Source organism: Scyliorhinus canicula, chromosome 10 (genome assembly GCF_902713615.1).
Source record: "Scyliorhinus canicula chromosome 10, sScyCan1.1, whole genome shotgun sequence".
Classification (NCBI taxonomy): Eukaryota; Metazoa; Chordata; class Chondrichthyes; order Carcharhiniformes; family Scyliorhinidae; genus Scyliorhinus; species Scyliorhinus canicula.
This window is the reverse complement of record NC_052155.1, coordinates 35,022,854-35,044,749: the sequence shown is the minus strand read 5'-3', so window position 1 is coordinate 35,044,749 and position 21,896 is coordinate 35,022,854. Positions and strand designations below refer to the sequence as shown.

At 47.1% G+C, this 21,896-nt stretch overlaps 1 protein-coding gene across 1 annotated transcript in view; it reads left to right on the top strand.

The window, feature by feature from the left end:
- The window catches only part of LOC119972300 (collagen alpha-1(IX) chain), a 156,836-nt gene that overhangs the window by 114,280 nt on the left and 20,660 nt on the right, over positions 1 to 21,896 (top strand). Inside the window, exons 25-30 of the mRNA XM_038808789.1 lie at positions 274 to 318; positions 3,282 to 3,335; positions 8,508 to 8,561; positions 11,382 to 11,435; positions 19,392 to 19,463; positions 20,568 to 20,603. Coding sequence (XP_038664717.1) covers positions 274 to 318; positions 3,282 to 3,335; positions 8,508 to 8,561; positions 11,382 to 11,435; positions 19,392 to 19,463; positions 20,568 to 20,603 — 315 coding nt within the window. The remainder of the gene's footprint in view (positions 1 to 273; positions 319 to 3,281; positions 3,336 to 8,507; positions 8,562 to 11,381; positions 11,436 to 19,391; positions 19,464 to 20,567; positions 20,604 to 21,896) is intronic.

Genomic DNA, 21,896 nt, shown 5'->3' with positions numbered 1-21,896 from the left:
ACAATTTTTTTTTCAAAGTTATAACTACAGCCAGTGACTACAGTATTTTGAATCTTGTGGGCACTGTGATTTGAGGCCATTTTAATATGGTTGTCAGAAAGTTAAATGCTGCTTTAGCTAAAATGATATTTCCACAAATCAGTGGATTTAAGCAGTGGATAGGGCAGTAATTCAGTCATTCACAATACTGGGCTCTGCAGTACAGGAGTGAAAAATGTCCTTGTAATTAAACCAACCTGAAAATGAATAATAACTCACCTATGTTTTTTTCAGGGATTACACGGATCACCAGGGCAGAAAGGACCTATGGGGCAAAAGGTAATTATTTATATTTTTAAATATATGAAAAATAAAGTAAGGATTGTTGTGTGTAAACCCTCCACATATTATAAGCCCAGAGCTTCAGGATAAAAACAGAAAGTACGCAGCAGGTCGGCCAGCATCAGTGGCAGGAGAAAAATGAGCTGTGTTTATTCGCCATAATGCAGGTTTCTGAATCTTGGTCCTGTTGTCTTCAGTCTGCATTGCGTTTTGTTTGAATCAACATTATTTGTGATTCGTTTAAACATATGTTAGCGTAAGTGAAGTTTAGTGTCAGAAAACTAAAGGCGCTAATTGCTCAAAGTCTGAAGTAAAGACGGAAGATATTTGAAATGTGGACAGGTTAATGTTTTGTTTGTGGATCTTACAGCAGAGCGAGAGAATGGAGTGCAAAATGGAATGCAAATGTATGCATGGTGGGGATTGCAAGGGATTCCATCACGAATCATGTTACAGGGCCGCCATTTTGAACAGGCAGCCCGGAAGTGAGGTCAGGCGGCTGGCTCCCTCTCCTCGACAATGCAAATCCTGCCCACCACATGTTCCCTCGCTAACAAGTAGGGGCATCCTCCTCCCACACCACAGGAATTGCTGGGTCACTCCCCCTCCACAGAATGCACACATTATGGTGATCCAACCCCCCGCCCCCCCCCCCCACAGACCATCTCACCAGACCCTCCCACACCAGACCCCCACCAAACCATCTCACCAGACCCCCCCGATCAGACTTCCCCAATCAGATTCCCACAGCAGACCACCCACCAGACTATCTCACTAGATCTCTCAGCAGATAACCCAGCAGAGACCCCCACAAGAGACCCTCCAGATCAGAGACCTCCCCCACATCAGAGACTCCCCCCCAGAGGTCCCACGTAACAGAGAAACCCCCCATTTCAGAAACCACCCACCCCCCCAAATCAGATACCCCCTCTGGAGGAGCACCCCACAGGAGAGACAACTCCAAAACAGAGACCAGCCCTTCCATTAGTCATCCCTGACTGGAAGCTAAAGAGCAGTCCAGTCAGAAGAGTGAAATACAATCATTGATTTTTCACTCGCCTATCCGCTGCAGCTGCTGCCTTAGACAGATGTCCAGAAAACAGCAGCTGTAACTTCATAGAAAGCGAAAACCACACCACCAGGCTTTAGAGCACCTCCGACCTATTGATCTACAAGGCTCACTTCAAAGAAAAACTAGCTTTTAATGGGCTGTAATTGATAGCATCCAGACAGCCAGATGTCTGGATTGTTTATTTTAATTTCCCTTCATGCTTGCATGGATCTCATTGTGAAACTAACAGTAATGTTTATAAGCATATAGCTATGACTGACAGCTCATAACCATATCAAAAGCAGTTAAGTGTTTTTTGCTGAGAGCAAGAGTAAGTGAAAGCACTTAACTCCTGGATATTGATAAATACTGTGGCTAAGGCCATCCGGTGGCAGGGGGTGGGGATGGGATGGGCAGCATTTGCATTGTGGAGGAGGGGACCTCATGATGGACTTTAGGGACACCCACATTAAATACTTACCCCTTTGGCCCACAGTGAGGAACGCCACATCAGGGCCGTACCGACAAATACTTGTACCAGTCCATGCCCATGTGAATCCTGCCAAGATGACAGGTGCATCACGGAGGCATGAAGAATCCAATTTCTAGCCCATTCATACCCATTTACATCCTTCCACTGGTGCAGGCTGCAAACCTTGATGTCACCACCAGCAGGGACCAGAGCAAGCCCCAATCCCATTTTTACACCCGTACTGGATTCTCCGCTGCATCGGGAATTTCCCGACCAACAGCGGGCGGCAGCGAATCAAATGCACATTCTCAAAGATTTCGTTCAGTTTGGTTGGAAAAGGCAGATACCTAGTGGTGGGAGTAGAAGCAACAGGAATTACAATAAGAAGCATTTTTAATGCATTAAAACAACCTAAGGCGCTTACTTAATGGAAAGGAGACTTGAAGTGGGAGGCCAAGATTACATTTGTGTGGTAATGATTTAAAGTGATCCTGTTTCCTCCCAATTCACTATAAAACTATTTTCCTTTCTCTTTGCATCATTTACTAATTTATTTTATTCACCTTGCCCTATCACCAACCGTTTTGTTTCTTGCTTATTCTCATTCATTTTCTACTGTTAACTTCTCCTCCCTCATTTGGTTTTGTCTCCACCTCATTTAGATTATTCTCCCGTGTTTAATTTTCCCGTCCTCCTTATTTAGTTGTCTGTCTGTCTGTCTGTCGTTTTGTTCACCCATTTTGTTCACTGCCTTTCTCTCCCCCTTGCCCTTCCTGGGCGGCACGGTAGCATAGTGTTTGCACTGTTCCTTCACAGTACCAAGGACCTGGGTTCAATTTCCGCTTTGAATAGATTTGATTGATCTGATTTTATTGTCACATGTACCGAAGTACATTGAAAAGTATTTTTCTGCCTCCAAGGGAACGTACACAGTATATAGTTGACAAAAGAATAATCAACAGAGAGCACTGACTTGGGTTACTGTCTGTGCGGAGTCTGCACATTCTCCCTGTATCTGCGTGGGTTTCCTTCGGGCGCTCCGGTTTCCTCCCACAAGTCCTGAAAAATGTGCTTGTTAGATGAATTGGACAGTCTGAATTCTTCCACTGTGTACCCAAACAGGCTTAATTACAGAGTTAATGTAAGCTTACTTGTGACACTAATAAACATTGTTATTATTATTTAGCTCTCCTTAGTCCTTCCTTATTTAGTTTTCTCTTTAATTTTGTTTCTTTTGTTTCGTTTCCATTCTATTCCCTCATGTAGTTCTCTCCTTTTATTCCATTCTTTCTCTCCCCTTTGCTCGTTTACTTTCCCACTTAATGTCCCCTCAGTTCAATAACTCATATCTTTCTTCTCTTAATTCATTTTTCATGCATTTTCTCAACTGTGTGAAACCCCCACTTCGGCAAATCATATGCATTGTCCCTATTGCAGGGTGATATTGGTGAGTTGGGAGAAGTTGGACCTCCAGGAACAGCAGGAGAGCCTGTAAGTATCATTTCTAACAGTTAATGGTTTATTTTTTACAGTTAAACACAGGGCCATCCAAGGAGCTGCAATGTGATTAATTTGTTAAACATGTTTTCTCCTCTTCAGACAATTTTCTTCACTCCCAAGCTTTACCTTGCTGGTAGGTTTGAAGGCATGGGCACATTAAATCCAACAGGTTTGTCCTCACCCTCCCCAACCATCTGTGCTTCCACTGTACTTTTACCAGAGGTGTGGGCAGCCTGTGTGCCAGTGGGCCAATAATGGCTGAAACCGATGGTGGGAGAGGCCCATGCAAAGTGGTCAGTCCAACAGTTTTGCCTGCACAGATTGGCGGTGGGCAGGGGGTCCCTTTTAACTAGTCACCTGGGCACATCAGATACCAATCCACAAGATGTTGTTCTCCCGCCCTCTCGGGTCCTCCTCCCTCAAGGCTGCTCAAATTGTGCCCCCACCACCCTTCTCACTAAACCCCCAAACACATACAAAGTTGTGATGCATTGCTGATCACCTGCTCAAGAGTGCAGTATCAGCAGTAACCACAGTGGAATTGCCAGTTCTTTCTGTCACTGAGAAGTAGAATTCCTGGGCGGGATTCTCTCAGCCCGGGGCCGGGACGGAGAATCCCCGCGACCGACGTGAATTGTGCCACGACGCCCTGATGCGCGATTCTCCGCAGAGCAGAGAATCGGCACCATTGGCGCTGGCGTGGTTGGCGCGGCGCCGGTCTATGCAGCTCCCCCGGGATGGGCTGAGTGGCTGGCGTAAAAAGGCCGAGTCCCACCGGTGCCGTCCACACCTGTTCTCAGCTGGCGGAACTCGGCGTGGAAGGGTCGGGGGGGTCGGCCAGTGGGAGGGGTTGTCCGAGCCCGGGGGGGCCTCCAATGTGGCCTGGCCCGCGATCGGGGCCCTCTGATCATCAGGCCAGCCTCTCTGGTTAAGGGCCTCCTTTCTTCTGTGCCGGCCCCTGTAGCCCTGCACCATGTTGCGTTGGGGCCGGCGCGTTGAAGGGAGCCACTGCGCATGCGCATGTTGGCGCCTGTGCCACTGCATATGTGCGCATTGGAGCCAGTGCCACTGCGCATGCGTGGATCCCGCGGCGCCCAGTTCACGCCAGGATCAGCAGCTAGGGCGGCATGAACCACTGCAGTGCCGTCCTGGCCCCTGTAGGGGCCTGAATTGCTAATGCTGAGGCCGTCTTTATGCCATCGAGAAACGCGATGGTGTTTCAGACGGTGTCAACACTTAGCCTCAGGATCACAGAATCCCGCCGCTTATTTCCAGAACAGGATTTTGCAACCCGTAAACTCTACAAATACATTAAGGGAAAAAGTTAACCAGGGAAAGAGTACGGGCCATTCGAGACCAAGAGGGCAATCTGTGTTTGAAGCCACATTGCTAGATTATTAAATGAATACTTCTCAGGAAGAGGATGATGTAGGTACAGAATTCAGAAAATGGGACTGTGAGGATCTTGAGCAGATTGCCACAGGAAGTGAGGAGGTATTGGAAACTTTGACGGGCTTAAAGATAGTCAAGTCCCCAGGCCGGGATGAATTTCATCCCAGGCTGCTGTGGGAGGTGAGGCAGGAAATTGCAGGGGCTCTGACACAGGTTTTTAATTCCTTTCTGCCCACAAGGGAAGTGAAAGAGGACTGGAGAACAATGTTGTTCCACTTTTCATGAAGGGTGGGAGAAATAAACCGGTGAATTACAGACCACTGAGTCTCACATCAGTGGTAGGGAAACTGTTGGAGAAAACACTGAAGGAGATCACAATCTCCACTTGGAAAGGCACAGGTTGCTTAGGGATAGTCAGCATGGCTTTGTCAGAGGGAGGTCACACCTAATAAATTTGATCGATTTTTTTGATAAAGTGGCCGATTGTGTGGCTGAAGAAAGTAGAGTTGATGTAGTTTATATGGATTTCAGCAAAGCCTTTGACAAGGTCCTGCATGGGAGACTGATTGAGCAGTTTGAAGCACAGGAAATTAAGGAAATTTGGCAAGCCCACATTGACTCATACCAACTTTTACAGATGCACCATAGAAAGCATCCTATCTGGCTGCATCACAGCCTGGTATGGCAACTGCTCGGCCCAAGACCGAAAGAAACTACAGAGAGTCATGAACACCGCCCAGTCCATCACACAAACACGCCTCCCATCGATTGACTCTGTCTACACCTCCCGCTGCCTTGGGAAAGTGAGAAGTATAATCAAAAACCCCTCCCACCCGGCCTACTCACTCTTCAACTTCTTCCATTGGACAAGGGATACAAACGTCTGACAACACGCATGAACAAATTCAAAAACAACTTCTTCCCCACTGTTACCAGACTCCTAAATGAACTTCTTATGGGCTGATCTGATCTCTTCCCACATTTTCTCCTCTGACTAGTACTACACTCCTGTCTGCTTCATCCGATGCCTGTGTCAATATATTTGAATTACGTATTTTATGATTGCCCTATTAAGTCTTTTCTTTTCATGTACGGAATGATCTGTCTGAGCTGCCGCAGAACAATTCTTTTCACTGTACCCCGGTACAAGTGACAATAAACAAACGCATCCAACATGGAAATCAAGGAAACCTGACATACCACAGGGATCAGTACTGGGTCCCTTATTCTTTGTTTTTTGTATATAAATGATATAAATGAGAAAGTGGGGAGAATGGTAAGTTTGCAAACAACACTAAGGTTGGGAGGGTGGTTAACAGTGAAGACAAGGATCATAGATTAGAGGAAGATTGGTCAGATGGGTAGAGCAGTGGCTAGAAAGTCGAGAGCAGGATCCACCCAGGGAAGAGTAGCCGCCCTGCAACCATTTACTGACAAACTGGCTGTTAATTGACTGAAGACATAGGATCGTACATGACAGAAAAGGCCCTTTGGCCCATCATGTCTGCACCAACAATAACTACCCCTAATCTCACGCTAATCTGATTTATCAGCACTTGGCCCATATTGTTGAACGTGATGGTGTTTCAAGCGCTTATCCAATGATTTTTAAAGGTTGTGAGGTTTCCAGCTTCCACTATCTTCCCAGGCCGTACATTCCAGATTCTCACCACAATCCGAGTGATTTTTTCCCCCACAAATTCCCTCCCTGATATGTGTGAGTTGATGCACTTTGGAAGAAGAAACAGGAAAAGGATTATGTAATAAATGGCAGAACACTAGGAAGTCCAGAGAAACAGATGGAATTTGGGGTACTTATTCACAGATTACAGAAGGTGGCAGAGCAGGTGAATAGGGTAGTTAAGAAGGCATATGGGACACTTGCCTTTATCTGTCATGGCATAGATTAAAAGAACAAGGAGGTGATTGCTTTGGCGAGGGTACAGAGGAGATTCACCAGGATGTTGCCTGGGATGGAGCATCTGATCTATTTGGAGAGGCTGGATAGGCTGGGATTGTTTCCTATAGAGCCGAGAAGGCTGAGGGGGGGGGGTATGATTGAGGTGTATAAGATTATGAATGGTTCGGACAGAGTAAATAGGAGGCAGTTGTTCCCCTGGGTTGAGGGGTCAATCACAAGGGGGCATGGTTTTAGGGTGAGGAGCAAGAGGGAATTTGCGGGGGAAAAAAATCACTCGGATTGTGGTGAGAATCTGGAATGTACGGCCTGGGAAGATAGTGGAAGCTGGAAACCTCACAACCTTTAAAAATCATTTGGATAAGCGCTTGAAACACCATCACGTTCAACAATATGGGCCAAGTGCTGATAAATCGGATTAGCGTGAGATTAGGGATAGTTATTGTAGGTGCAGACATGATGGGCCAAAGGGCCTTTTCTGTGATGTACGATCCTATGTCCTCAGTCAATTAACAGCCAGTTTGTCAGTAAATGGTTGCAGGGCTGCTACTCTTCCCTGGGTGGGTCCTGCTCTCGACTTTCTAGCCAGGAGTGGTGAGGGGGTTGGGGGGGGGGGGGGGGGGGGCAGTGGTAGGGGCGAGGCATGATGCCCTGTCTAATTCAGCTTTAAGCTTTTAATTTATAGGGAGCTCCTGCAGGTCCCTATTCATTATGTGGTTGCGTATAATTCCAGCAGCAAACATGTAGACAATTCCAGTAGGAGGTGCTAATAGTGGAAATCCTAACTTGACCCTGCGCGGGATTCTTCCAGCCCTGCGCCGGGCCAGAGAATCCGTGCAACTGCGCCACGCCACCCTGACGCCGGCACGCGATTCTCAGGCGTGTTTTGCATGGCGCCGGTCGTAGGCCGCTCTATGCGCTGGGCTGCCAATTTTCCGGCACGTGTGGGCTGAGTGGCCATTCTAAAAAGGCACACCTGGTCGCTGCCGGCGGGAACTCTGCGCGCAGGGTTGGGGGTTGGCCTGTGGGGCGGGGGGGGGGGGGAGGGGCTCCGACCCCGGGTGGTGTCCTCCAATGGGGCCTGGCCCGTGATCGGGGCCCACCAATCGGTGGGCCGGCCTCTCGCTCCCCGGGCTTATTTTCCTACGCTCCGGCCCCTGAACTCCCGTGTAATGTTGCGTCGGGGCCGGCACGTTGAGGAAGGCCACCGCGCACGCACGGGCTGGCGCCGGCACCACTGCAAGTGTCCCCGTTGACACCTGTGCCACTGCGCATGCACGGGTTGGTGCAGCGCACAGTTCGCGCCGGGATGGGAGGCTGGAGCGGCATGAACCGCTCCAGCGCCATGCTGGCCCCCTATAGGGGCGAGAATCGGTACTCCCAGCGCCTGTTCACGCCGTCGTGAAACGCGACGGCGTTTCTGACGCCGTGGACACTCTGCCGCCGAATGGGAGAATCCCGCCCGCTATCTCTGAGCAGTTAAAGCGTACTGAAGCACTTTTTCCACAATCCTAACTGACTTCAGCTAACTCAGTTTCCAATGATGGTCGAAGCTAAAAAGCTAAAACCCTTCTGTTCGATATGGCCCAGCTGCTTGAAAGATCATCTGCGAGAGAATATATACCTTGCTTATTAACTGACTTATTTCCTCAAATTAGCTACCATCAAAAAACTATTTTAGACTTCGATATACTGCATAAAATAATGAATAAGCTGAACTTAATAGAAAAAAAACACATTATTCTGACAGTCATTTTTAATTTCAGTTTCTTCCCATAATCTAACTGATAGGGTTGTAAAGTATCTTTTTGATATTCCATAGACTTGTTAATTATGGTGCTTCTATTCCTCAGGGTAACCCGGGAACCCCAGGACAAAGGGGGCCCCAAGGACTGCAAGGCCCTTCTGTAAGTACGATAACACTGGCATTGCCTCTAACAGCTTCTGTGTTTGTTCAAATTGTACAACATAAGATGGGAAGACAGTCATAAATCTCCCAATACAATAAGATAATGCTTGAGTACCTGAATTATTAGTGTTCCACTGAAACAAATAGAAAAGTCGTGACCTCTAATACTCAATTGTTAAGTAACTTTCCCACTTGGCACTGAGTTACATGGACTGAATCCCAGTGTTGGCTGATTTCGTACAAGATAGTGGCTGAGGAACTACATTTGGTTTCAAGTGTCCCTTTAATAAGGAAGAGAAAGTATCAGCGAATCAATAGTTCAGGTCAGACAGCACTGAATATGCTGGAGCAGGAATGCCCCCTGTAGTATGACGCATGAGTTCTCTCTTTCAGACAGCAGATGGGGGAAAGTCCGGGTGAAATATTTAGTCTTGCTTTAAATAAAGGCTTTGTGGTGTTCTTTGTGTTGCTTATTGTGTTGGCGTAGTGTTAACAAAGACCACAAAATAGCTTTAACCTAAAACAAAACTATAAATGTATTTACACTAACTTGGATTCAGTTGATTAATAACATCTAAACTACACTCATCTACAGCTAATCTCACTACTGGTTTAAACAATGATCTGCAATCACTTACACTATTTGGTCTTCTCACCTTCACTAGCTAACTCCTGCATACACTCCTCTCCGAAGGTCTAGCATCACTGCCTCATATAATTGTGCAGCACTTTGGGATTTTTTTCCCCTCTCCTGCTAGTAATTTATCAACAGTGGGGAGGAACCCTCCACCATGCGAGGTGACCGTCCAGTAAAATATTTGGACTCTGCTGGTTCAGGTAGAGAGCCATCATGAGTGAGCACTCTGTGACCTTCAGGGGCCCTCCCAGCCCCCTCACTGTCATAATGTACAATTGACAATGCAGCATTCAGTGAATACTAGAGCAAAGTAATAGCCAAGGCTGTGTACTTTACTCAATTTGAGCTCACAGTCTTCTGACTCAGAGCCAAGGCTGACATTATTAATGTTAAGAGGTGTTAGGTAGACACGTAACATATTAGCATGGAAATGGGCAGGCGAGTTAAGTAGCGCAGACATGATGTACCAATATTATCTCCAATTCCCCTTACCTTTCTACAATTCTATGATAATTGGATATAATTGAAACATATTTGCCAGTGACGAATGGTGTACACTGTTTCAGTTGGTATGCTGTGATATTTTATTGATACTGCAGGCAGCTCGACTGTATTGCTCAGCCTCAGGCCACTTTTTGTCCTTCTGTCAGTGTTAGGTCTGAAACATTTAAGGACAGCTTGAGCTGACTGGAATGAGAAACTGCAAATACCACTCAGTTCTCCAATTTAAATGAATGTCAATAATTTGTCAGAGTACGAAGAGCAGGTTGAGTGTAATTTAGGAAGAATACCAGTTGTGGAGGGGCAAATTACTTGTCAGTGAATATTAAAGGGACAGAGACATTTAAAAGAGTTGTATCGTTTTGAGGAGTTGAAATTTTAGCAAGCTCCTGGAAAGTCTTACGGTTGCTGAACACATCATCAGCATTTCAGAAGGATGAAAGGGCAAAGGATTAAGGTATCCTGAAAAATTAACAGGAAAGGGAGCCCTAAATTTAGTCATTGGCCTGCTAACATTTAACTCAACAAGACTCAACATGTACTCTCTGTTGGAGATAACAGATGCCAGGGCTAAGAGATGGTCAGTGGCATCGTGAAGGGTGGCCAAACATGATTATTAGCGCTAGCTCGTTCATGCAACATGAAGGAAAGAATAGCATATCACCATCTCAGTATAACAGGTGGGTGAGAAGGTTTCAGATATGATCTAAAGGCACTATATCTGTCTTTTTTTAAAATTAATTGTCGGGATGTGGGTGTCACTGGCTAGGCCAGCATTAATTGCCAATCCCCAGTTCCCTTGAGAAACTGCCTTCTTGAAACTCTGCAGTCGCTGATTTATAGGTACACCTTATTGCTATTAGGGAAGTGTAGTAGCGAGCCCCTTTAAGGGCAGAGGGTCTATTGGCCAATAGGGCAAAAGAGCACGAATCTTGGGGCTGTGCGTCGGCTCAAAAACTGGAATGTAAGTCATTGGTCACATGATTATCATTCTCTATGCATAGGTATTTTGTGAATAAATAGTTATAGAGGTACTCTGCTTGGCAATCATCACACCTTACAGGATATTGCAGAGGGAATTCCAGGATTTTTACCCAGCGACAGTAAAGGAAAGGCAATATATTTCAAGTCAGGATAGGAATCTCCAAATGGTTGTGTTCACAGGCCTCTGCTGCTCTTGTCCTTCTAGATGGTCTTGGTCATGGGTTTGGAAGGTGCTGCTGAAGGAACCTTGGTGAGTTCCTGCAGTGTATCTTCTAGAAGGGTACACATGGCTGACACTGTTTGTCGAAGGCGGAAGGTTTGTGGAAAGGGTAGAAATCAAGTGAGCTGTTTTGTCCTGGATGGTATTGAGCTTCCAAGTGTTGTTGGAGCTGCACTTATCCAGGCAAGGGAGGAATATTCCATCGCAAAATTAATACTTTACTCTCAGGTGTTTTGAATAGGAGGTTTCAAGACCCATCGAAGGACTAACCACTCCATCAGGTTAAAGTATTGTCTGCACCCAAAAACATAGAGGATACTAAAATAAGGCTTAATATCCCTTCTGTATCAATCTGCCAGATTCAACCATTGCTCTATCCAAAACAAGTCTTATCCAGCTATGTGCACTTAGGAAATCTTGCAATATAAGGCACAAATTTTCACCACGCTAAACATTAATATGAAACATTTTTACAGGGCGATTCTGGAGAGCAAGGACCTAGTGGATCCCCTGGTTTGCCAGGACCTTCTGTAAGTAAAACCAGCACATATATTAAATTTAGTTGAAAAATGTATCACATACATTGCCATGAACAATAACGTTCAGGGTCGACCCTGCGCGAGGTCGGGAGAATCGCCGGGAGGGGGGGGGGGGGGCACGAGAATCACTGCACTCCACCCTGATGCCGGCCCGCCGATTCTCTGGTGCTGATTCTGCTGGGGCCTCACGGTAGCATGGTGGTTAGCATCAATGCTTCACAGCTCCAGGGTCCCAGGTTCGATTCCCGGCTGGGTCACTGTCTGTGTGGAGTCTGCACGTCCTCCCCGTGTGTGCGTGGGTTTCCTCCGGGTGCTCCGGTTTCCTCCCACAGTCCAAAAATGTGCGGGTTAGGTGGATTGGCCATGCTAAATTGCCCGTAGTGTAAGGTTAATGGGGGGATTGTTGGGTTACGGGTATACGGGCTACGTGGGTTTAAGTAGGGTGATCATTGCTCGGCACAACATCGAGGGCCGAAGGGCCTGTTCTGTGCTGTACTGTTCTATGTTCTATGTTCTATGATTTCTGGGAGCCCGCGGGATCGTCACCGTGCCGGTCGGGGGCCATTGAAAGCCTCCCCGTGGCGATTCTGCGGACCTCAACGAGCCGAGTGCCCGCCGAGGTCGGACGAGTCCCGCCTGCGTGGGTTACCTATGGACCCACGCGGTAGGACCTGGAATTTCTGTCTGTGGGGGCCGTCCTGGAGGGGAGCGGGGGAATCCGACACCGGTGGGGGCCTCCACGGTGGCCTGGCCCGCGATCGGCGGACGGGCTGGTTCCGTGGGAGCCTATGTTCCTCCACGCCAGGCCCCTGTAGGGCTCCGCCATATTGCCCGGGGGCCGGCGCGGAGACGGGAACCCACGCGCATGCTTGAACTCGCGGCGACCATGCTGGAGCTGCAGAGACCACTCTGGCGCCAATGTAGACCCCTGGTAAGGGGTGCATACCTGATAAACAAGGACCATTGATGCCGGAGTGGTTGCCAACACTTTTCATGCCGGCGTCAGAACTTAGCCGTGGAATTGGAGACTCCCGGCCCAGACATTTCCTCTGTGGTTCAGTGCACAGAGGTGAGAGAATTCAATGCACTGTAGATCTGACCTTTAAAAATGGTTGTTCATACTTCTGATTTTCATTCCAAGGGTGTAGCTGTATTAGAGGTCGGACCTGCTGCCCCAGAATGAGCAGAGTCTACACAGTCCGGTGGCCAGCTGGGCAGAATTCAATATTTACAATATTGAAACCCAAAAAAACCCACCATCCTTCACCCTTCCCTTCTCCCATACACTCCCCATGTTTCATTCATGCCAATTTATGCCATCTAATGTCTCCCATTCACTCCTGCAGGCCCTCACATCCATATACCAACCAATGCCCCTCTTCCCATTCCCATGCCCCTCATACCACCATGTAAAGACATACCTCTCTACCCAACCCCATGGCCCCTCATACCCTCTGTGCCCTCCACATTCCCATGCCCATAATAATCCATGTGCCACCTTCATGCCAACCTATGCCCTTCACTAGTTCTTTGACAGCTTTGAAAGTTATTGACAGATTTGTCAGTTCCAATTAGTTTATGCACTTTTTAAACAGAATCATGTTTACTTTTACCAATCCCAAAGGTTGCCTTACCTGTCCCAAAGGATGTGTTATCAATTGCAAATTGCCCGGGGACCAAATCTAAACCAGTACCTTACCTTTCCAAAGGTATTCTGGCTATCCATATGAGTCCATCAAGTTCAGACCTCCTCTTACCCACTCCAAGTTGCACACTCTGGGTTTCACACACTTGGCCTTTGAAAATCTTATTTCTATCAACCGTACATGCGCAAACACTGGCCGCACTCCAGTTCCAACCCAAAAAATAGGAAGTGCCATGTTCGGGGAAGCGTTTGATTTCCAGCTCGTCTGCCATTTTTGCCTCAACATGGTGAAAATCTGGGTCTTGGCAAGAGCCACACCAAGGGACTGGTGGAAAATTGCTTGTGACTCATTTCTCCAGTTCATATTCCCCTGGTGTCTTTGTCACTTCTTGGATTTCCTGTCCAAAGTGATGGAAGGTAAGGTGGACATTTTCAAATAGCCATGATGTGGAGAAGTTGGTGTTGGACTGGGGTGAACACATTAAGAAGATGTACAACACCAGGTTAAAGTCCAACAGGTTGGTTTCGAATGACTAGCTTTCAGAGATTGGCTCCTTCCACAGGTGAATGAAGAGCTGAGTTCCAGAACCAGATATATAGACAAAGTCAATGATGCAAGACGATACTTTGAATGCGAGTTTTTGCAGGTAATTAAGTCTTTACTAATCTAGATGGAGCGACTGGAGAAAGGGATAATCACAGTTTAAAGAGGTGTGAATTGTCTGCAGCCAGGACAGTTGGTAGGATTTTGCAAGCTCAGGCCAGATGGTGGGGGGTGAAGGTAATGCGACATGAATCCAACATCCCAGTTCAGGCAGTACCCATGTGTGCGGAACTTGGCTATCAGTTTCGGCTCATCGATTTTGCATTGTCACCTGTCCTGAAGGCCGCCTTGGGAATGCTTACCCAAAGATCAGATGCCCTTGACTGCTGAAGTGTTCCCCGACTTCAAAGGTTTGGACCCACGGTGAAGAATCACAGAAATTACTGCACAATGACATCAATAAGTTCCAGCCCACCATCAGACTCACCATGGACTACTCTCCAGAATCAGTTGCATTCTTGGACACCCGCATCTCCATCAAGAAAGGTCACCTCAGCACTTCACTTTAGCGCAAGCCCACGGATAACTTTACGATGCTCCATTTCTCCAGCTTCCACTACAAACGCACTAAAGAAGCCATCCCCGATGGACAAGCTCTCCGTGTACACAGGGTCTGCTCAGACGAGGAGGAACGTTACAGACATTGACAGATGCTGAAAGACGCCCTCGTAAGATTGGGATTTGCCGTTCGGCTCATCGATCGACAGTTCCAAAGCGCCACAGCAAAAAACCGCACCGACCTCCTCGGAAGACAAACACAGGACACAAATGACAGAGTACCCTTCGTCGTCCAGTACATCCCTGGAGCGGCGAAACTACAACATCTTCTTCGCAGCCTTCAACATGTCATTGATGAAGACGAACACCTTGCCAAGGCCATCCCCACGCCCCCACGACTTGCCTTCAAACAATCGCACAACCTCAAACAGACCATTGTTTGCAGCAAATGACCCAACCTTCAGAACAGCGACCACGACACCACACAACCCTGCCATAGCAATATCTGCAAGACATGCCAGATCATCGACATGGGTACCACCTTTGCATGTGAGAACACTACACACCAGGTACACGGTACATACTCGTGCGACTCGGCCAATGTTGTTTACCTCATACGCTGCAGGAAAGGGGTTGGGATTCTCATGGGGCTATAGCCCCACGCCCGCGAGAAAACATGTGCAAATCACTCCCTCCGGACTTTTTTCTAAAAAAAGCTCTCATTAATTCAGATGATCGGCACTTCCGGCTGCCGATACAGGGCCCTGTACTTCCGACCGCGGGTCCGAGCATGCGCAGGGCGCCCGGTGATGGATCCCACCCCACCAACCAGGACAGCTACCGCAGCTGGCACTCCAAGCTCCCGCCAGGTGGAACCATGCATGAACCACGCCGGCGAGAACTTGGCTAGTCATCCACGGAAAATTGCCATGGGGACCTCTCAATGGCCCCTGACCAGCGTCGTGTTTACCGCGCTTGTGCAGCTGCCCGCTATTCTCCGGTCGCCGGAGAATCGCGCAAAGTCGTCGTGGGTCCAGCGCCCATTCTCTGTCCCGATGCTGGGCGCGATTACGGCGTGGAGGCTCGGAGAATTCCGGCCAGGATGCCCCGAGGCGTGGTACATTGGCGACACCATGCAGACGTTGCAACAACGGATGAATGGACATTGCACGACAATCACCAGGCAGGAATGATCCCTTCCAGTCAGGAACACTTCAGCAGTCTAGGGCATTCAACCTCTAATCTCCGGGTAAGCATTCTCCAAGGCGGCCTTCAGGACGCGCGACAACGCAGAATTGCCAACCCGAAACTGATAGCCAAATTCCGCATGCTTGAATACGGCCTCAATCGGGACCTTGGATTCATGTCTCATTACTTTCACCCCTTACCACTTGGCCTGAGCTTGCAAAATCCTACCAACTGTCCTGGCTTGAGACAATTCATCCCTCTTCAACCTGTGATTATCCCTTTCTTCAGTCACACCGTCTTGACCAGTAAAGACTTAATTACATGCAAATACTCACATTCAAAGTATCAACTTGCATCATTGACTTTGTCTATATATATGTTTCTGGTGTTGTAAGACTTCTTACCATTTTTAAATGTGCATCAAGCACCTTTCATATTCTTCCAAATGCTAGAAGCTATCAAAACACTTTTGAAATGTAGCCGTTGTTGTAATATGAGAAACTTGGCAGCAATTTGCTTGTAACAAAATCCCCCAAGCTTAAATAAGATATGTTATTATTAATGTTGAAGGGATGCCGGCAGCACAGGCAAGGATGGCATTTGTTGCTAATCCCAATTGCCTGAGAAGGCGGTGGTGAGTTGTCTTCATGAATTATGGCATGTGTTTTAGGTACACTTACAGTGAGGTTAAAAGTGGAGTCCTATGGTTTGACCCAGAGAAAAGGAATGAAAATCGATTTATTTCCAAGTCAGGTTGGTGCGTGGCTTGGAGGGGAACTTGGACGTGATCATCTGAATTAATGATGTTGTCCATGGGTTAAATATTTGCCAGAACACCAGGGAAAACTCCCATGCTTTTGTTTAAAGACTGCCATGGGATTTATTACGTCCAAAGAGAGGGCAGGCAGAATCTCGGCACTTCCATCAGTGCAGCAGTCCTTCAGTACTGTCCTGGATTGTCACGCAATGTATCTGGAATGTGACTCGAATTCATAACCTGCAACACTGAGATGAGAATGCTACCACTGACTTGAGTGGAATTTCACAGCCAAAGCTGAATTTGTCATCCCACGAATGCCCACGGACAAATTTAGTTCCAGCAGGAGTCACTGGATGGATACCAAGCATGGGATTTCTAGATTAATTGCAGCCTCCTCCTCCCATCCCAGCATTCAGGTAAATTTTAGTGCGCCCGCCACTTGCTAGGACCCAGGATGAGTCATAGGATCTTTGTAGCATGTGTAGCTCATCTGGACCAATTCTTTAGGGTGTTTTGTCATTTATTTTATCACCTGAGGCACAACTTTAAAGAGGAAACAACTGGAAATGCCCACCTTCGTCTCAAGGGTAACTCAACTAAATTCTCCAGGCTACAAATGTAATATTGTAATTGTTCCCCTTCACAGAAGGAACAAAGGAAAATTGGTGGTGAATCATTACACTTCGGCCCTTTGCATCCTCTGAGGATTCTTTAGGAGATAGGAATTGACCCCAAGCAGACAGAGAAACATGACTGAGATTGGCTGCCTGGCTGATTTCATTGTTGGTCACTCTGGCTGTTGTGTTGAAGAGCCTCACTAACTAATGGGACTCACATAATAATCTATGAGGACACGGTGAATATTTTCATCCTTTTATCTGTGCAGGGTTAGTATTGAAGAATGTTACAACACAAAACTTAACCCATCAAGTCTGTGTCCAAGGTATCCAAAGGTAAAAGAAAAATATGCCAACTCCAAAAGGCTACTAAAATTTAAAGAACATAGAGGCATGTAGGACAGAGGTAGATCACTCAGCCCCCCCCCCCCCCCAATCCATGATGCCACATTTCCTGCCGTTAATCACATTTGCAAGGATTAGAGATTTTGGTTATATTGCTGTGATATTATCTCTAACCCACATTCTGTGAAAATGTAGCTCTTCACCCAAGAGAATGAGGAGGGAGATATGGAACGCAAAGATAGGGAGAGACTGTGAGGTTCTTGAGCAAATTATCATAGGGAGTGACAATATACTGGAGGTATTGGCATGCTTAAAAGTGGACAAAACTCCAGGTCCGGATGAATTGTGTCCCAGATTGCTGTGGGATGTGAGGAAGGAGATTGCCGGGGCTTTGAACCAAATTTATAATTCCTCTCTCGTCACCGGGGAGAGGAGTGGACTGGAGAACAGCTAATATGGTCCCACTATTTAAGAAAGATTGTAGAGAAGCCAGGGAACTACAGACCAGTGAGTGTCATATCAGTGGTAAGGAATTCTATCGGAGAAAATTCTGAAGGAGGGATTCCATCATCACTTGGCGAGGCAAGGTTCATTCAGAAAGAGTCAGCATGGCTTTGTCAGCGGGAGGTCATGCCGAACAAATTTGATTGAATTTTTTGAACATGTGACCAGGTGTGTCGATGAGGGTAGTGCAGTTGATGTAGTTTACATGGATTTCAGCAAAGCCTTTGACAAGGTCCCTAATGGGAGACTTATAAAGAAGGCAAATGCACATGGGATACAGGGTAACTTGATAAGATGTATTCAAAATTGGCTTAGTTGCAGGAGACAAAGGGTGATGACAGATGACTGCTTCAGTGACTGGAAACCAGTGTCCAGTGGCGTACCATTGGGTTCTGTGCTGTATCCCCTATTGTTTGGCATTTATATAAATGACATAGATGACAATGTTGGGGGTAGGATCAGTAAGTTTGCGGATGACACAAAGATAGACTGGGTAGTTAATAGTGAGGTTGAGTGTCTTGGGCTACAGGAAGAAAAAAAAGGGATGGTCAAATATGCAGAATTGTAGAAGATGGAATTTAACCCTGAAAAGTGTGAGGTGGAGTATTGTGACAAGGAAGTATTCAATAAATAACCTGACACTGGGAAGTTCTGAGGAACAAAGGGACCTCGGGAGTGTTTGTCCATAGATCTCATGAAGGCAAAAGAGTAGGTTAATAGGGTGGTGAAAAAGGCCGATGGTACACTTGCCTTTATTAATCGAGGCATAGATTACAAAAGCAGGGAGGCCATATTGGAGTTGCATAGTAAGAAGTATTGCAACACCAGGTTAAAGTCCAACAGGTTTGTTTCAAACACTAGCTTTCGGAGCACTGCTCCTTCCTCAGGTGAATGAAGAGGTATGTTCCAGAAACATATATACACACAAATTCAAAGATGCCAGACAATGTTTAGAATGTGAGCACTTGCAGGTAATCAAGTCTTTACAGATCCAGAGATAGGGGTAACCCTAGGTTAAAGAGGTGTGAATTGTCTCAAGCCAGGACAGTTGGTAGAATTTCGCAAGCCCAGGCCAGATGGTGGGGGGTGAATGTAATGCGACATGAATCCCAGGTCCCGGTTGAGGCCGCACTCATGTGTGCGGAAGTTGTATAGAACATTGGTGAGGCCACAGCTGGAGTACTGTGTGCAATTCTGGTTGCCAAATTATAGGAAAGATGTGCTTGTACTGGAGGGGGTGCAGAGTTGATTCACCTGGATATTGCCTGGGATGGAACGTTTAAGTTATGAAGAGAGGTTGGATAAGCTTGGGTTTTTTCACTGGAGCAGAGAAGACCGAGGGATGACCTGATCAAGGTGTACAAGATTGTGATGGACATGGACAGGGTGGGTAGAGAGCAGTTGTTCCCCTTAGTTGAAGAGTCAGTTATGAGGGGACACAAGTTCAAGGTGAGGGGCAGATGTTTAAGGGCATTTGAGAAAAGAATCTTTACCCAGAGGGTGGTGATGGTCTGGAATGCACTGCCTGGGAAGGTGGTAGAGGTGGGTTGCCTCACATCCTATAAAAAGCACCTGGATGAGCACATGGCACGTCATAACAGTTAAGGCTATGGGCCAAGTGCAGGCAAATGGGATTAGGTAGAGACTTTAGCTGTTTTTCATGAGCTGGTGCAGACTCGATGGGCCAAAGGGTCTCTTCGGCACTGTATTATTCTGTGATTCTTTACTGAATTGTCACTATAGCTCAATTATTTTTCCAACTGAGTTGCTATTTTTTGATTAATAGGGTCCAAAGGGTGATTGTGGTCGTCCAGGGCTTCAGGGTCCTCTTGGTTTTCCTGGAGGAAGAGGAGAAAAGGTAAGACATCAACAAGATGTGAAAGTCTATGCAGTCCTATATATGTGTATGTATACTATGGATGGTGGGGGGTCAGTTAGTTCAGTTGGCTGGATGGCTGGTTAATGATGCGGAGCAACGTGAACAGTGCTGGTTCAATTCCCGTTCTGGCTGAAGTTATTCATGAAGTTCCCAACTTCTCAGCCTTGCCACTCGACTGAGGTGTGGTGACCCTCAGGTTAAATCAGCTCTCTCTCAAAGGTCTCTGATCCTTGTGGACTATAGTGACTTTCAGTAGCAATGGCCACAAAATGCATCTTGTAAATAAATTACAAGATGGAAGTGTTGCTGCTCGCCCAGCATCGGCGGGCGGGCCTGTGCCGTGGGGGGCATTCTTTTACTTCCCCCGCCGCCACGGCCTCCACCATGGCGGAGGCACCATGGCGGAGGCGGAAGAGACCCTCTCCACCGTGCATGCGCTGGTGGTGACGTCAGCGGCCGCTGACGCTCCGGCGCATGCGCGGACTCACGCCGACCGGCGAAGGCCTTTCGGCCAGCCCCGATGCCGGCCGGCGTGGTGCCAAAGGCCGTTGGCGCCAGTCGGCGGAGCGGGAGCCACTCCGGCGCGGGCCTAGCCCCTAAAGGTGTGGAGAATTCCGCACCTTTGGTGAGGCCCGACGCCGGAGTGGTTGGCGCCACTCCACTATGCCGGGAACCCCCGCCCCGCCAGGTAGGGGAGAATTTCGCCGCTGTTTGATAATATAGCAGATCATCTCAGTGGAGCAACGGAAAGAGGTCAGGGAATGATCTGAAGAATGTGCAAACAGCTGAACTGGTTGAGTGGGTCAGACCAGGGGCAAGGTTAAGCCAATGGGAAAATTGGAAAACAAAACAGCCCCACATGAGCAAGTTGTTTGAAAGTCAATCAGCTCCAAAAACAGGGCGGAAGAAAGCCAACATCACAGAAGCAGATAACTTGTATTCTTCTGAAAGATTTATCCATTGTTTCAAGGCCAAGCTCCTATCTGTACTGATTGATTAATCCCAGGAATGTATGATCATATCAGGTCATTACTATTGGTTTATTCAGATGCTGTGAACCCCGTGTTTGTTTTATTTTTTCAGGGCACTGCTGGTATTCCTGGACTAAAAGGAAATGAGGTAAAATAATTCTGTATCGCATTCATATATGTTGGTATTCAGAGAGGCAGCCAGCTGATGGAGGTTTTTCAGTTATCCTTCAGGATCCTAGCCTTAATTACGTTTTGATTTTAAAAGAGGAGAACAGAAAGAAACTATTTCAATTGTTTGGGAAATCTTAAGACGAGAGGGCATTGTCTGAAAATTAGAGACAGACCTTTGAGGAATGAAAATTAGGAAACACTTTGAGAAAAAAAGGGTGTTAGAAGTTTGGAGCTGTCCTCCGCAAGCAGCAAATTTATGCTGAATGAAATTATTAACTTTAAATCTGAAAGTGATAGATTGACAGGCACAAAGAGTGGGAGAGATTTCTGGTTAGCCATGAGGTAGAAAGAATGGTGAAGCCTCGAATCACAGGATAATACAGTTCAGAAGAAGCCCTTCGGCCCATTGAACCTGCACCAATGCATGAAAGACACCTGACCTGCCTACTTAATCCCATTTGCCAGCACTTGGCCCATAGCCTTGAATGTTATGATGTGCCAATTGCTCATCCAGGTAATTTTTAAAGGATGTGAGGCAACTCACCTCTTGCACCTTCCCAGGCAGTGCATTCCAGACTGTTACCACCCTCTGGGTAAAAAAGGTTTTCCCTCAAATCCCCCCAAACCTCCAGCTCCTCACCTTGAACTTGTGTCCCCTTGTAACTGACCCTTCGACTGAGGGAAACAGCTGCTCCCCATCCACCCAGTCCGTGCGCCTCATGATCTGGTACACCTCAATCAGGTTCCCCCTCAGTCTTCTCTGCTCCAGCGAAAACAACCCAAGCCTATCCAACCTCTCTTCATAACTTAATGTTCTATTCCAGGCAACATGTGGTGAATCGCCTCTGCACCCCTTCCAGTGCAATCACATCCTCCTATAATGTGGTGATCGAATTGCACACAGTACTCCAGCTGTGGTCTCACTAAAGTTCTATACAACTCCAACATGACTTCCCTGCTTTTGTAATCTATGTATCGATTGATAAAGGCAAGTGTCCCCATATCCCTTTTCCACCACCCTATTAATCTGCCCTTCTGCCTTCAGAGATATATGGACAAACACTCCAAGGTCTCCTTGTTCCTCGGACCTTCTCGGTGCCAGGCGGCTCATTGTCATTTCTTGTCAAATTATTTCTTCCAAACTAAATCACCTCACACGTTTTAGGGTTAAATTCCACCTGCAACTTTTCTGTCCATTTGACCATCCCATCTGTATCTTCCTATAACCCAAGACCCTCAACCTCACTGTTAACGACCCGGCCAATCTTTG